A 13824-nucleotide genomic window follows, 5' to 3' on the forward strand; every position below is an offset into this window, starting at 1 on the left:
GGCTGCTGCTGCCCCGTGCCAGCCCCAGGGTCTCTCCCATCCCACTTAGCACAGCTCGTTAGCCGGAGTAATGCCGCTCACAGACGAGCTTTGGAGACCTTTGCTTTGCCACAACCGTTATCTGTGCCAGAGTGGTAACTATGACCCCAAATCCCCTCCGCTGCCCCCAGCCAGCCACCCGCCAGCAAAGATTAACAGCTTCTTAATTCTCAGCAGTTCTGTGGAACTGGGGGGGGATTTACATACTGGCAAAACACCCCAGACTGAGGCTTGTTCCCACAGGGCCACCTGGTGGGACTCCCGTTCCCTGTGGATGTGCTTGTCCCAGGGGATTTAGGGCTGTAGACATCTCCTGGGCATCCCCGGGAACACGTTCAGGCGTGGGAAGAGTCAGAAGGACAGCAAGTTAAAATAACAGTCTCTTATTTTATTACCAGCAGAGGAACAGGCAGGTGGGCGCCTGGTTGGGGGGGCCGCCGCGACCTGCCTCCGCATCCCTGACAGCTGCGATGTCCCAGGGGCCTTGGGGTGCTGCTGTTTCAGGACACCCTCCGCCCCGGACCTGCAGCCCTGCCCTTGTCACCGGAGGGGAAACGTGGGGAGGTGACAGCATCCACCCTGCTCCAAAATCCTTGGTTGTTCCTTACCTGCCTGCATGAGCAGTCTGTGGCTCCAGACAGGGGGGTTTCGGCAGGGGGTGTAACAGTAAATGCTGTTTCACCTTAATGACAAGCTGGGTCATCAGGACGGTGCCTGGGTTGGGTGGCACCATCACCAGCCCCTGGAGAAGAGGTCAGGATGAGCGTTTGCAAATGCCCAGAGGAGCAGAGCTCTGCAAAGAGCTGGTGGGAGCACAGAGGGTGCAGGAGGGAACACAACTGGGCACCGGGGCCAGGGGGAAACCCGGCACCCAGGAATCCCCAGCTTCACCCCGGGCAGCACCCGGCACCACCTGGCAGCATCCTCGGCTGCTCCCCCCCGGCCCCTGCATCAGCTCCCCTGTCTGCCTGCAAACGAGGACGGATGAAGGACGAGCTCCTGGCACAGCTTCCTCCAGGCCATGGCATCCTCCCGGCACGTCCACCCTGCCTTTGCTCCCGGATTTTCCAGCTCTGAGGACTCAGCTCCCTTTTTAACTCACCAAGTGGAGCCGGGTGCTGATGACTTGGCTCCGCTTTTAATTTTTTTTGGCTGGTCGGGTCATCTTATTTGCTACTGATAACGTTACCTCCTCGGATGCTGGAAGACAGCCCAGTCTGAAGAAAAAACTAAAGCTCCCTAAATAAGCTCCGAGGTATGGACATGAGCTGCCGGGTGCTGGGATGTCGCCCATGTGCATAAGGCTTCACCGTCCCGTACACGGCTCTGAGCTGTCCCGGGGTATAATCACGCTCGATTTGTCCACAGTGCTGAGCCCTGCCTGTTGCCATCTCCTTTTTCCCATCTCTTTCCCTGTGAACTGTCAGGTTCAGGTGGGCAAAAGTTCATCTGTCCCAGTGGCTGTTTTGCTAATTTTCCTCCAGCCAAGAACCACGTCTGCTGGAGGAAACCTCCCATCTCTGCGCAGAAAGGTATTCATAGAAAAGAAAGAGAAAGAAGAAGAAGGAGAGAAGGCCCGGAGTGGCTGGGAAGCCGTCTCTTCATATTCCAAGCGTGTGGTTCAGGTCTCATATCGGCGGTGCACAGCCCATCCCAGAGGTGCTCGGTTCACAGTGTTGGTACAATCTGCCAAACAGACGGATCAGCTAGGAGACATTTCCAAAAGAAGCTGGAACAAGGTGGGGAGAGGAAGGAATAAACAGCCTGCAGGGTGGCACGTTCCAGCTCACCCACTGCCAGCCCCGGAGAATCCCATCCCTTCCGTGCAAAATGCCAGTAATGGATTTTGTGCTGTGCACCACGGCCTGGCCCTGTGCACCACAACTTGTCCTTGTGCACCACAGCCTGTGCACCACAATCCATCCCCGCGCACCACAACCTGTGCGCTGCAACCTGTCCTGCACCACAGCCTGTGCACCACAACTCATCCAAGTGCACCGCAACCCCTGCACCCCAACCCCTCACCACGCACCCCAACCTGTGCTCCACACCCCATCCCAGCCGCAGCACGGGCTGCATTTGCACCAGCGACATGCAGGCGGGTGCCTCTGGCTTCGGCAGCCACCCAGCCGCTGCTCTCCGTGGCCGCATGGCTGCAGGAGGGGCACAGCCTCCCCGGGGTTTGGTTTTGCAGCCTCTCTCCCCGCTCGGCTTCCTGCCGGCCCTACCTTGGCTGAGCAGCTGCAGGTTTCGGACCTCCTCGCGCACCTGGAGCTGCAGGACCTGCTGCAGGACCTCCTGCCGCTGCGCCTCGTGAGCGATGCCCATGCGATGCAGCTTCTCCCCGTTCAGCCGCAGCAGCGCCCGACCTGCAAACACGGCATTGCTCAGCGCCCGGCTGGTGGCACCGCGTGGCAGGGACACCGTGAAAGTGCAACTCAAATGGGAGTCCATCTTCACATGGGAACAAGGAGGGGGAAAGCGAAGAAATCCTGAAATGCTCTTTCACCACTGGGACCCACAGGGATGGAGAAGCCTCGCAGGTAGCCCCACTTTCAGAGAGAGCTGGGTGGCAGCTCAAGCTCCCCAGCCTTGGGATAGGTATTGGCTTCAGCAATCACATAACCCATCCCCGCAGGCAGGAGCTTTCCATTCCTCCGCTCCACCTCGCGCATCAGGAGGCATTTTTCTGAGCGCACGGTCCCCGTGCGGGCTGGCCATCCTGGGGGAACAGGGGTACCCATCAAAATGCATTAGCGCTGCTGCCACCATCCCCGGCGAGCCACTCTCCTCCAGTCCGGGGGCTATTAAACGAGGGATTTACAACCAGCTTTTGTCCTTGTTTCCCAGCGTACATTTGCTAATGTTGCCTTTGTTTCCCATGCAAGGCCTGGCTGAGCTCTTGCATTAGGGCTTTGCATCCCTCGCGGGCAGCTCCAGCGCTCCCTTCCCCGCTGCTTTCTCCTGGCCCGGGCAGAGCTCTGCCCAGCCGTGCACACGTCGTGCTCGGACCAGGATGATGCTCATATGTAGAGGTCAAAGTCAGTGTTCCCAGAGGGCAAAAGGGAGGAAGCAGGTCCTAGAGGTAAATGTCCTCCAAGGACTTGGCTGGGAGTTGGGTTCAAACCTGGATGAAGACATTTGCAACTTGGACTCCCGCTGGGCAGAGACCTTTCCTCTTCTGCAAAAATTTTCAGTATTTAAAAACCTATTAAAATATTCTTATTAATCTAGGCAAGGAGAAGACTCTTCCCCATCTTGTAAACCACATCTCCCGGGGGTAATTTATGCTCATTTTAAACAACCTCCAGCCTGTCCTGGAGCTCACCCCAGTGGCAGATGCCTCCTGCCCAGCAGCTCTCACCCCAGCTGCATCTCTGTGGGAGAGAAGACAGAAATGGAGGGTACATCTATCTTCCGAACCACAAACCTCCAAACAGTTATTTCCCAGGAGAACGTGCTAATGGCAATTAGTGGGGGTGTCTACCCTACCTGTGATGGCATGGTGGGAGAACGCCTCGACATAGATGAGATAGTTATGCGGGCAGTGCTTCTTCAGCCATTTGCACACATCCTGCTGGGTCCAGAGCACCACCGGCTTGGCCAGGCTGCCCAGCGTGGGGCTGGTGTGGTAGATGCCATAGTGATCGCAGGCACGGCCCTGCAGGGAGCGGGAAGGGAAGAGGTTAGCAGGATTCAGCCCTGCGAGGAGGAAAACGCCTCGACTGGGAGGTCAGCCCATGGGGATGGGGGAGACGCTGGCCAGTGGCACGGGGCTGTGGCGATGCTGGCAGGCTTTGGCTTTGCACCCTCTGGAGTCTCCGGGCTCATCCCAAAATAGCAGCATCAGAGGAACCAGGGAGAGAGGTGGGGGGCAGCAGGGATGGGAGGCCAAGGTGGGGGTCCTGCCCTACATAGACCCCACACCTGGGAGCCACCCGACCCTCCTGTTACAGGCAAGAGCCCCAGTGCCCTTCCCCTACGCATCTCTCAGCCCAGCCCAGCATTGCAGGGGCTCGGGAGACATCCTGGGGGTTCCCAGGGTCCCCACCTCAATGGGCAGAGAAAGGTGCTTGCTGGCAGGTCTCAGTGGGGATGGAGCCAGCGAGGTCCTGTGGGGTGGCGGGTACTGGTGCAAAGCCACCCCCACCACAAGTCCCCAGGGAAGCAGCCAGAGGCAGCTGGTGCACTGGAGCAGGAGGGTCTCTCCCTTTCTCTCCTGCTCAGCCTCCTTCAGCCCCAACCTGACTGGCCATGACAAGGTCCTGCAGCCTCACGGGCATCTAAAGCCACCTCTGAACATCATGGCTCTTTCTTGGGTTGCTGCCGTGCCCGGAGACACCCGACATCAACTGGGGTTGCAGCCCTCAGTGCCCTGGGGTGTCCTGGCCACCCTCCACCTCCCAGAGACCTCTGCCACGCACCCTTGCCCCTTGCCCGGACTGTCATGGCCCCCAGTGCAAACTGCTCCCTCCGGCACCGGTGCCTCAGTGCCCAGCAGGCACCTGCCTGGTGGCAGGTTGGGACCGGGACCTGCAGAGCAGAGGGGATGGAGGGGGAGAAGGGGTGCCCATGGGGAGATGGGGCTTGTCTGCCAGCATCCCTCCCTCCCTCCCTCCCTCCCTCCAGCTGCCTGCTGGAGCGGCTGGTCTCACCCCCAGCCACCCAGTAGCTCCATTTCCTCATCCACGTCACAGCAGCTCCAGCCTCGTGAGGTCGTTGCAGCCTGGATTTATCTTGGCATGGAGCAAATCAAATGCCTTGAGCGTAAGAGTGCAGGAGGATGAGCCTGTTTCTCCAAGGGAGAAACCTCAAGGCTGGCTGGGAAATGGGGCTGGGGGATGCAGAAATCCACTTTTTCCAGTTTTAGGACTCAGGGGAGATTGGTGACCTCTCCACTGTCTGCGGTGCCGAGACTTCATCCCTGAGCAGCACCAGCAAACATCGCTTCTCCAAAGCAGCTCCCTGTGCCTGAGCTGCCGGGACTGTCCTGGGCTGGACCACAGGCAGGTGGGGATGGGAAAGGGTCCCCGCTGCCCGCAGCAGGAGGGGACTGGATTGCTGGTGTCCCTGCCAGCATGGTCCTCACCGCTGTGCAGGACACAGCAGGGGCATGGCAGGAGCAGCAGCCGATGCAGGGCCATGCCAGCGTGGGAAAGGTCAACGGCGCTTGGACCGTGGTATGCCAATGTCGACCTCCATGTGTGAACATTAGCTAATTAAGCATGCCTAATAGAGGAGCGGAGATAATTAGCGCGACAGGGACTCCAGACATCCCGCGGTTACTGAAACTAATGACACGTCCCTGAGAGATGCCAAAGAGGAGGCAGCGGAGAGCACAGCGGGGTCCGGGATGTCTCCCCTGGCCCTGCGCTGGGCATTGCTCACCCCGCGAAGCCCGGCCAGCCTGGCAGGGGCTGCTGCCTGTGCCCAGGGGAGATTTGGGCTTGGAAAGGGTCCTTTCCTCAAGCAGAGCTCACCTGTGCCAGCTGGGGACATTCCAGCAAGAGGGAAGAAGGCAAAGTTAGGAGGCTGTAAATTAATAACCAAGGAATCCATCTCCAAAGCAGATGGAAAATGCGATAGATGATGCGCACGATTCGGCTTCCCAACCAAACCCTCACCTTTGGGGGAACCCCCAGCAGCTGCCCGCTCCCCCTGACACATCCCGGGAGCTGCCTGCCTGCAGGAGCAGCCCCAGCCTGCGCCCGGCCGCTCGGCTCCTTCACACTCGGCTGAGCGCGCCAGACAGCGTGCCGTGGGGAAGAGGCGGCGATTTGCTCTGGATTCACTAACGAGCAATGATGAGAAGCGGAGGGGCCGGGGGAAATAATGGCGAGCTTCCCGCGAGCTTCCCGCAGCTATTATCCAAGGCACGAGGGAAGAGGTGACAAACAACCTGCAATTTCCCTGGGCACGCTTACGTCTGCAAGCGCTTCGCCCCTCAGACACAGCCCCAGCCCCAGCTCAGCATCCCTAAACCCTGCGCTGCCGGCTCAGGGTGCATCACCCCCCGGAGCTGGTGAAGCCCCCCCGGCGGGTCCCCGAGCGAGCCCCTGTGCTCCCTGGGTGGGAAGGAGAGGTGTAATGAATCACGGGCTCGTTTTTCAGCCGGTTGAGCTGTGCTGTCTCTCTGATAAACTCTCAGCCGTGAATATCGAGCGCCGGTGTTGAGGAGAGCAGGCGGGAGGGCTCGGAGGCTGCTCCTGCGGGGAGGCAGGAGGTGGCTGGGGGGGAGCTGGGTGGGGGGAGCTGTCCCCTGGGAGCTGCAAGGAGCAACTCACATCACCTCCCTTCACTTGGGCGTTTTTCCTTGCTTACGACAAAATTAAAGCCTTTCTCCCCCCGCCATATCCCGCAGAGGCAGATGAGGGAGAGCCATGATGAACGCAGCTGGCACCCGGAGAGTGGCTGGCGTGTCCCCGTGCAGGCAGCGCTGTGCAGGCAGCGCTGTGCAGGCAGCGCTGTCCCTGTGCTTTTTGCAGAGGTGCGAGAGGGAAGAGGCCACCGGGGTGCCTGAAGGGGTGACATGGACAAGAGGCACAGCAGTGCCAGCACAGGGGGACCCGAGGGGCCGCCGTTCCTGTGAGCATCACAGCGCGACGGTGGGACCGTACCCGTCCCTGAGGGCACCCTGCTCCCCTCCGATGCCAAACCCGCCAGGCCCTCAGGATGCAAAAGCATCTCCATGTTGGAGGCTGAAAGCCAGGCAGTTTGATTTCCCTTGTTTACTTTCTGGCAGTCACTCGCTGGATGTGCTGCTTCCGAACGGCTCTCCCAGGACATCACAAAGGGGGTAGGAAGCAGCAGGAGCCGCTCACGGGGAAGATGCTTCTTCCCACAGCTGTGCAGAGGCAGGGCAGAGGAAACCTTCAGCTCACAGCCTCATTAATGCAATAAAGGTCAGAATTTTAGGAGGTCAATGGTGCAAACCTAAGACATACCCAAGTGCTCACGGATTTTAAAGGATTATAAGGAATTTGGTTCTGAAACATTTACTGCGAAATTGTCTTAAGTCCCAGCTCCATGTGTGGAGGGGAGGTGAAGCACAGCACGCACCCCACCACAGCCCCCAGCCTGATGGTAACAATAAAATTATTACATTTATATATATTACTATAATTAAATGGCCAATAATCATGAGGGCTTTCAGCAAAACAGGATCTAAAGGCTTGATACTGCAGAGAAAGGAGAGATGCTCTTGCAGGGAATCGGTGGAGTGGAGGGGGACAAGCAACCCAGCGGGTACCTGTGAGCCCTCGGTGCCTGGCTGCCGCAGGAGCTTGACGGTCCGGCCGCTGTCGGCCCGCTGGCTCCGGCCGTCGTGCCAGGTGAGGCTGCTGCCCGGGTTCCTCTGCAGGCGGTAGCTGAGGTTCTCGGCCGAGACCGTGTGCTCCAGGAGGCTGCGGCAGAAGCTGAAGTGAGCGGCGGCGGCTGCAGAGGGAAGGGGGGTGAGAGACGGCCACCATGCCCCTCCACCCCACGCCTGAGCACCCAGAAACGCCTCTTCTACCCGATGGGACCTGCCGAGATCAGCCATCCCCCCACCGCCGAAATCTCCCTCTTCCCGCCTTCCCTTCCCATTGCCAGGGAGAAAAACCATCAGCCCCAGCCGGCGCCGGGAGCCGGCAGGCGCCGACAAGATGTTTGCCCACACAAACCCCTTGCCAGCGATGCTTGTTTTGACACCCGCCTGCCGAGCAGACGTGGGGACCTGCAGCTGATCTTCATCGCTTGGTTATCACCTCCTGCTTGTCACTGCCGCTCTGCCGGGCGAGATGCCGGGCGAGGGCAAAGAGCCACTTTCCATGGACCAGGCTGACATTAAACTGCCACCGCCGAGGGACGGGAAGCAGATAAACCCCACCCTGGGCTGCCCGATGTAGAAGGGGATTAAGGTTAGTTCCCCCCAGCACAGACCGTGGCTGCTTGGGGGCAGCTGCTGTCACACAGGCACACAAACTGCACACCCAAGCGATGGCCAAACACGTGCCAGCCCATCACCAATGGCCCGTGAAGAGCCATTTACCCACGACGAGTGGTTTTTGTCCCTCAGCCCTTGTGTTTTAATAAGCTGGGGGTATTCGGGTTGCAATGAGGATGCAAAACTCTCCTTTGGCGGGGGCTGAGGGGACCCAGCTGCTGGGGAAGGAGGACACGTGGGTATTAGGGGCTCACACGCTCGTCTGCTCCAGATAAAAGCCAGCTGGCTTGACACAAGCAGCGTTGATCCGCAGAAGCAAAGACCAGGGCATCCCCCAGCTTGCCTGCTCCCACCACAGCAAACCGGGCAAGTCACGAACTACCACTGAAAGCAGAGCAGCACCCAAAGGAGATCCACCTCTGGGGATAACCCACCCTGGGAGAGCTGAAGGGCTGGAGAAAACCCGCTGCAGCTCATTTTCATAATTAGTGGGTTTTAAGAGGGAAGAGGTCACAAAGAGACCTCTCGAGCACACCTTCATGCAAGAGGAGACAAACCAGCCAAAAGAAGTCAAAATGGAGCAGGAAACAGTTGTTGATGTGTCCGTGTGTCCCAGGTTACCCAGACCACATCACACTGCCTTGTTCCTTAAACACACGCAGCAACAAGCATCGCCACAGGGAAACTGAGGCAGGGGACCTAACCGACAGCTGGGGAAGCGACTTTACGGAAAACAAGCTGAAGGGAGATCCATGGGGAGGCTCGGTGTCGAGCAGAGGCAGAGCTGGCAGGGGTGGTCTCTGCGCCTATCTCAGACGACGAGGATGACTCTGATGGCTTCCTACAGCCTCAGACACCCCTGACGTGGCAGGTGAGGACCACGGTGGGTTGTGCTCCCTCCAGCCAAGGACGCCCGAGATGCCCCTGGCTGTCCTGCCCCCAGCACCCCGAGCACCCATCCCTGCCACAGCCATGCTGGGCTACCCCGAGCTGAAAACTGCCCATCTCTCTGGGCCTTGGGGGCAGACGTGGACCCAGCAGGTCTGCAGGGGCTGGTGCCAGAGCTGTGTCCTTTGGCTGTGCCGGGGCTTCCCCAGGACTTGCTGCAGAAAGGCTCAGTTAGGGAGTGGTGGGGAACGGGGTTCTGGCCATCATCAGGACCTGTGTCCATAGGGGACTATAAAGCATCTGCTGCCAGCAGCAGGACATGGGCATCTACGCTCCTCCAGCAAACACAGCTGGAGGTGAGAGAGCAGGAGCAAGAGCAGATGGGAGCGAGGGGTGAAAGATGAAGGGAAAAACAAGCCGAGAAGAAAGGCAGGGCTGGGAGCACCGGCAGCGCCGCTCCCATCGGGGACAGGCAGCCGCTGCCCCGGAGCCCAGAGCCTCCAGCAGCTCCCCAGCAGCTCCTCTGCAGCCTCCTGCTCCTCCAGCCCAGCCCTTGGGTCCCAACTTTCCCATCACCCGATGGCACTCAGCGTGGGTGAGAACAGGGGGGAGCTGAGCCAGGGCAACGCCACGAGCACCCAGCCGCCCTCCATCCCCTCCACTCCTCTTTCTGCCGAGCCAGAGGCTGTGCCCGCCGGCTGGGGATGCACATGCAGCATCTCCCCCCACCCTGCCGGCCCCGCAGCCCCCCCGGCCGTGCCCTGCAGCCCCTCTCACCTGGCTTGGGTGCACCCTGTGAGCTGCGGATGGTGGAGACGCAGCAGAGGGACGGACAGCCCTGCTGCATCTTGGCGGGAGGAGGGATGCGCGTGAGCGCTCGGCAGCACCGGCTGTCACGAGCGCAGCTCCATCCCTGCCTCCCCTCATACCTCGTCCACACCTGACTGACTGCCCTGATCGCCTCTCTCCCGCTGCCAATAACTGGTGGCTGCACGTTCACCCTGGCTCCGGCACTGAGCAGCCCTCAGCCGGCCTCAAATGGGGGCAGGGGGGGAATTACACCCCCTCCCTGCTGCCCTGTGGGCGTTTGATCCGGAGAGATGCTCGGTGTTTTTCTCCGTGTGCTCCTGCCTAATCCCATGGCAGGGCCAGCTGGCACTGGGATGGATGGGAAGCCTGGGGGGCTGCCGTGAGGGACGCTGGACCCGCCAGGCATCAAAGCACCCTGGGGCTGAGTGGAGCCGTGGCAAGCTTGTGCGTGGCAGCACTGGGGTCACCAGTGGCTTGGGGTGTTAAGGATGCAGGAGGAAAATAAATGAAGGAACGTGGTGATGAGCACCCTTCCTGGGCAGGGGCTGCGGGGCTCAGCACGGTCTGTTCCTGCACCCGGACAAAGCTGTTGTGGTCATGGCAATGTTTGGGGTCTGGGCAGAAGGGGGGTGCCTGCAGCTGGCAGCGCAGGTCGGTGAGCAAACGCTGTGCTGAGTGTGCGGAACGGCACCTTGAAATGGGGCTGCAGGAGCCTTTGGGCTGGCTGAGCCTGAGCTGGAGCAGAGAGAGGACAGCTTGGCTCTGATCCTAAATGGCCACTGTATCCCCATCTTTCTGGGTTCCCACGAGCTGGTCCATGGTCCCCACGCCTCATGGGCAGCCCCATGCGATGGATACTCACTGCCTGCTCATGGGCTGGGGAATTACCACTGGCTTGTTTTCTCTCAGTGGCTCTTTGATCCATTTTGGGCATCTTTCCAGGCACACAGGACAAACGGAGGGGGAGGTCAGGGGCTGGGTCACCTCAGGGGGACTGGTGGCCACCTGCCCCGGGCAGTGGGACAGGGTCTGCGGCAGCGGTGGGGACAGACGCCGCTCCCTCCCCTCGCCCACATGCCGCTGCTCCCTGCCTTTGCCTCTCCAGACACTTTTATGGCTGGTGAAACGTGAGTGCTGGAGAGACTCAGAGCAGCAGCAGTCAGTGCTGGGAGAGAGGGACAGGAAACCTCCTGGGGACAGAAACCTGTAGGCAGGACGTGGCAGCATGCACCGGTGAAAGCATCCCTGGATCGGTCATGAGGCAGGCACGGGCTGATCGCTACCAGCAAACCAGCTTCAGGATGACTTTCTGCGGATGCTGCTTGCTCACAGGTGTCCGGGACCTGCCCCGGGGGAAGCGGCGGCAGGCAGCCAAGCTGCAGGAGGAGCAGGCAGAGGCACGGAGAGGGGAGCCTACCGCCCGGACAGGCGATGCACTGACTGCATCCAGCTGCCTCCTCCTGCCACCGCTTCCCAGCATGGCCTTGGGCATCTCCCTGTGTCTTTGACGCTGTTGCACATGGGGGTGTCCCAAAGACACCTGTCCTCCTGCTGGGGACGTATCTGCAGGCAGCTGCCGTGGGGGGCAGACAGGCTTCCCGGGGTCAGCCAGGCTTCCCGGGATTAAGGGCGGTCCCTGGGAGAAGCTTGGAACAAGCTTCACAGGGAATGAAATCCCTTTGTCAGCTTGCCCAGCTCCTGGTGTCTGGGAGGGAAAGAGACATTTAGCACCAAATGGGGCGAGAGATTTGCCGGCAGTCAGACAGGGATTCGCAGTGAGCTGGTCGTCTCTCTTATGTTCCTCCAGGCAGGTGAAGTGTGGACAAGACCAGAACTCTCCAGAGACTCCTAGGAAGGGGAATCCACTCTGCTCATGAAACAGCTTTGCGGGGGACTCATCTTGCTGTCAGTGGCATCTGCATGAGCCACGAGCCCGGCTGGCATTGCCATTGCCCTGGTGACCTCTGTCCCTTCCAGGCGACTTCACTGTGGTGCGGGGAAGAGCTGCTGCTTGCGCTGGCAGAGCCCCTGGCATTGGCCCCGGGGAGACAGCGATGGTCTCCAGGACCTCCCAATGCACGTAATCTTTGAAGGCGTACCCATAGTACGTCCTTATGGACCAGATCCTGCCCTGAGCCATTCTCTAAGACCTGCTGGCCCCAAGAAGGATGAGATCACATTCAGAGACAACTGACACCCCCTCAAGCCTCTCCAGGTTCCCCTGGGGTGCACTTAGCCCAGGCCCTGGCTGTGATGAGCACCGCCCCAGCGTTTCCCTCTGAATTCTCTGCTTGCAGAGGTGAGACGGGAGCCTCGTGCAGGGACGGAGCTCAGGCCGGTAGCTGCTCACCGCTGGTGCCTCCCGAGGAAAGAGGAGGAAGGGAACAAAAGACAGATGCCCTTTCCATCCTCCCCGTGCAGCACCGTGCCCGGGTTGCATATCAGGGGAGTGTGTGAGGGTGCTGCCTGCCTGCATGGAGGGACAGGCAGCCCTGCAACAGAGGGGCCCTGGGGCACAGCCTCTGGGGCCTCTGTGCCTGTCTTTGGGGGTGTCTGTGCTCCTGAGCCCCCTGTGGGTACTGTCAGGTGGTCCCTGAGCATCCCAGGACAGAGGATCTCTGTAGGGATGGGCAACCAAGACAGTCTGGGGTGAGGGCAGCAGGCAGGACCTTGGGGCGGTTCTGGGCAGAGCAGGCTCTCCTGGCAGAAGTCAGGTGTGGGATCCCACAGGCACAGACACCCCTGCCTGCAGTGAGCCCCCTTCCACCTTGTCATGCTCTTCCGAGGGGTCCTGCCCTGCTCCAGCACCCCCAGGCCTGCCCTGCCCTCACACCTGCACCCCCTTGCTCCAGCCAAATTTGCCAGTCCATTTCACTGGTATCCCATAATACTGGGGGTAGTGGACAGGGACAGACCCTCCCCGGCATGTTGAGGGCAGCAAAAGGGGGTGTGGAGGGGCAGACCCCCGGGATGGAGGGCACACACCCGGGCAGGGCGGAGGACATACTCCCGGGACGGAGGGGGCAGCACCGGGGGGTGGAGGGCGGGCAGACGCCCGGGATGGAGGGGGCACCCCCCGCCCAGGGACCTGCCCGCCGCGTTTGGGGCCGGGGAAGGCTCGTCCCGCCGTGCACCTGAGCCCACCCCCCGCCCGTGCCCGGTACCTTCCATGTCCTTGGGCTGGCCGCAGCTCATCCTCCGCGCAGCGGGGCCGCGCTCAGGCGGGGACGGAGCCCCGCGCCCCCCCAGCGCCGCCGCCGGCACCGGGAGCTCCCGGCCCGCCCCGCCCCGGTGCCCGCGCCGGGGGCGGTGCCGCGCTCCGCCACCCCCGGGCGCTCCGCCCGCCGCGCCGCGCCGCCGCCAGCCCGCTCCGTGCTGCCCCCCGTGCTGCCGCCCGCCTCCGTCCCCCTTCCCCGCGATGCCCCGGGCACCATCCCCCCGGGTCCCTCCCCAGCCCGAGGGACAGGTCCTGGGGACACCGGGGTCCAGCGGGCACCGTGCGCAGGTTTTTGCTCGTGTTTGCCGTGGGCACAGAGCAGAATACAGCGCCTGGCTCTTCCCTCCTCCCTAAATTTCCCTTCTCTCCCCGACCTGCAGTTCCCCAAACGGGTGCCAGTGGGGCAGGCGAAGGAGGGTGCTTATCCCGGTGTGTGCGACGTGGGCTCTGCGCGGCCCACAGAGCGAGTGGGCACCCGGCAGACCTCACTGGCGCATGGCATGCAGGCATGGAGCGGAACGGCGTTGCCAGCACTCATCACTCCCCCAGGGTGGCAACCCCACGAGTATTTTTGGAGGCACATGCCTTCAGCTATCGCACCTGACTCCCAGCCAGGGACCATCACTGTCAGCCTGTGGAGCTGCAGAGGGGCCAGGGGTCCAGCTGTGCCCCCTGCAGTTATCCCACGCTGGGGTGGGACAGGGACAGGGACACCACCGGGTGCCCAGGATGAGGACAAGCGGACACCTGTGCTGCAACGTTTCACCTTTGCAAGGCATTCCCCATCACTGCAGCACCGGGCAGCACCCTCGCCCTTGTTTCAAGATGAGGAAAACTCAGGCTTGAGGGATGCTGCTTCCAAAACCACGCGTGCTTCTTAATGGCAGCTTTAGGCGCGTTGTGTGGTGATCAACCACCGTGGGCTGGGGCTGTAAAGGTGCAGTGG

The 13824-nt window shown here is 61.1% G+C and overlaps 1 protein-coding gene across 3 annotated transcripts; it reads right to left on the reverse strand.

Annotated features, from left to right (window-relative positions):
- Window positions 1–409: 409 nt before the first annotated feature.
- Window positions 410–12937, reverse strand: SAMD10 (sterile alpha motif domain containing 10). 3 transcript variants are annotated; one of them, XM_075768483.1, is made up of 5 exons: window positions 12826–12937; window positions 7289–7473; window positions 3532–3700; window positions 2268–2408; window positions 410–1725 (listed from the first exon to the last, which is right to left on the reverse strand). In XM_075768483.1, exons 1-5 carry the CDS (start codon window positions 12854–12856, stop codon window positions 1661–1663), a joined length of 591 nt encoding a protein of 196 aa, XP_075624598.1. In that variant the 5' UTR covers window positions 12857–12937; the 3' UTR covers window positions 410–1660. The 3 variants fall into 3 exon arrangements, with proteins under 3 accessions (XP_075624598.1, XP_075624597.1, XP_075624599.1); XM_075768482.1 differs by lacking the exon at window positions 12826–12937 and adding an exon at window positions 9629–9699 and having other exon boundaries at window positions 439–1725; XM_075768484.1 differs by lacking the exon at window positions 12826–12937 and adding an exon at window positions 9629–9699 and having other exon boundaries at window positions 1649–1768.
- Window positions 12938–13824: the final 887 nt, after the last annotated feature.

The sequence above is a fragment of the Balearica regulorum genome, chromosome 16 (assembly GCF_011004875.1).
Source record: "Balearica regulorum gibbericeps isolate bBalReg1 chromosome 16, bBalReg1.pri, whole genome shotgun sequence".
NCBI classification, from domain to species: domain Eukaryota; kingdom Metazoa; phylum Chordata; class Aves; order Gruiformes; family Gruidae; genus Balearica; species Balearica regulorum.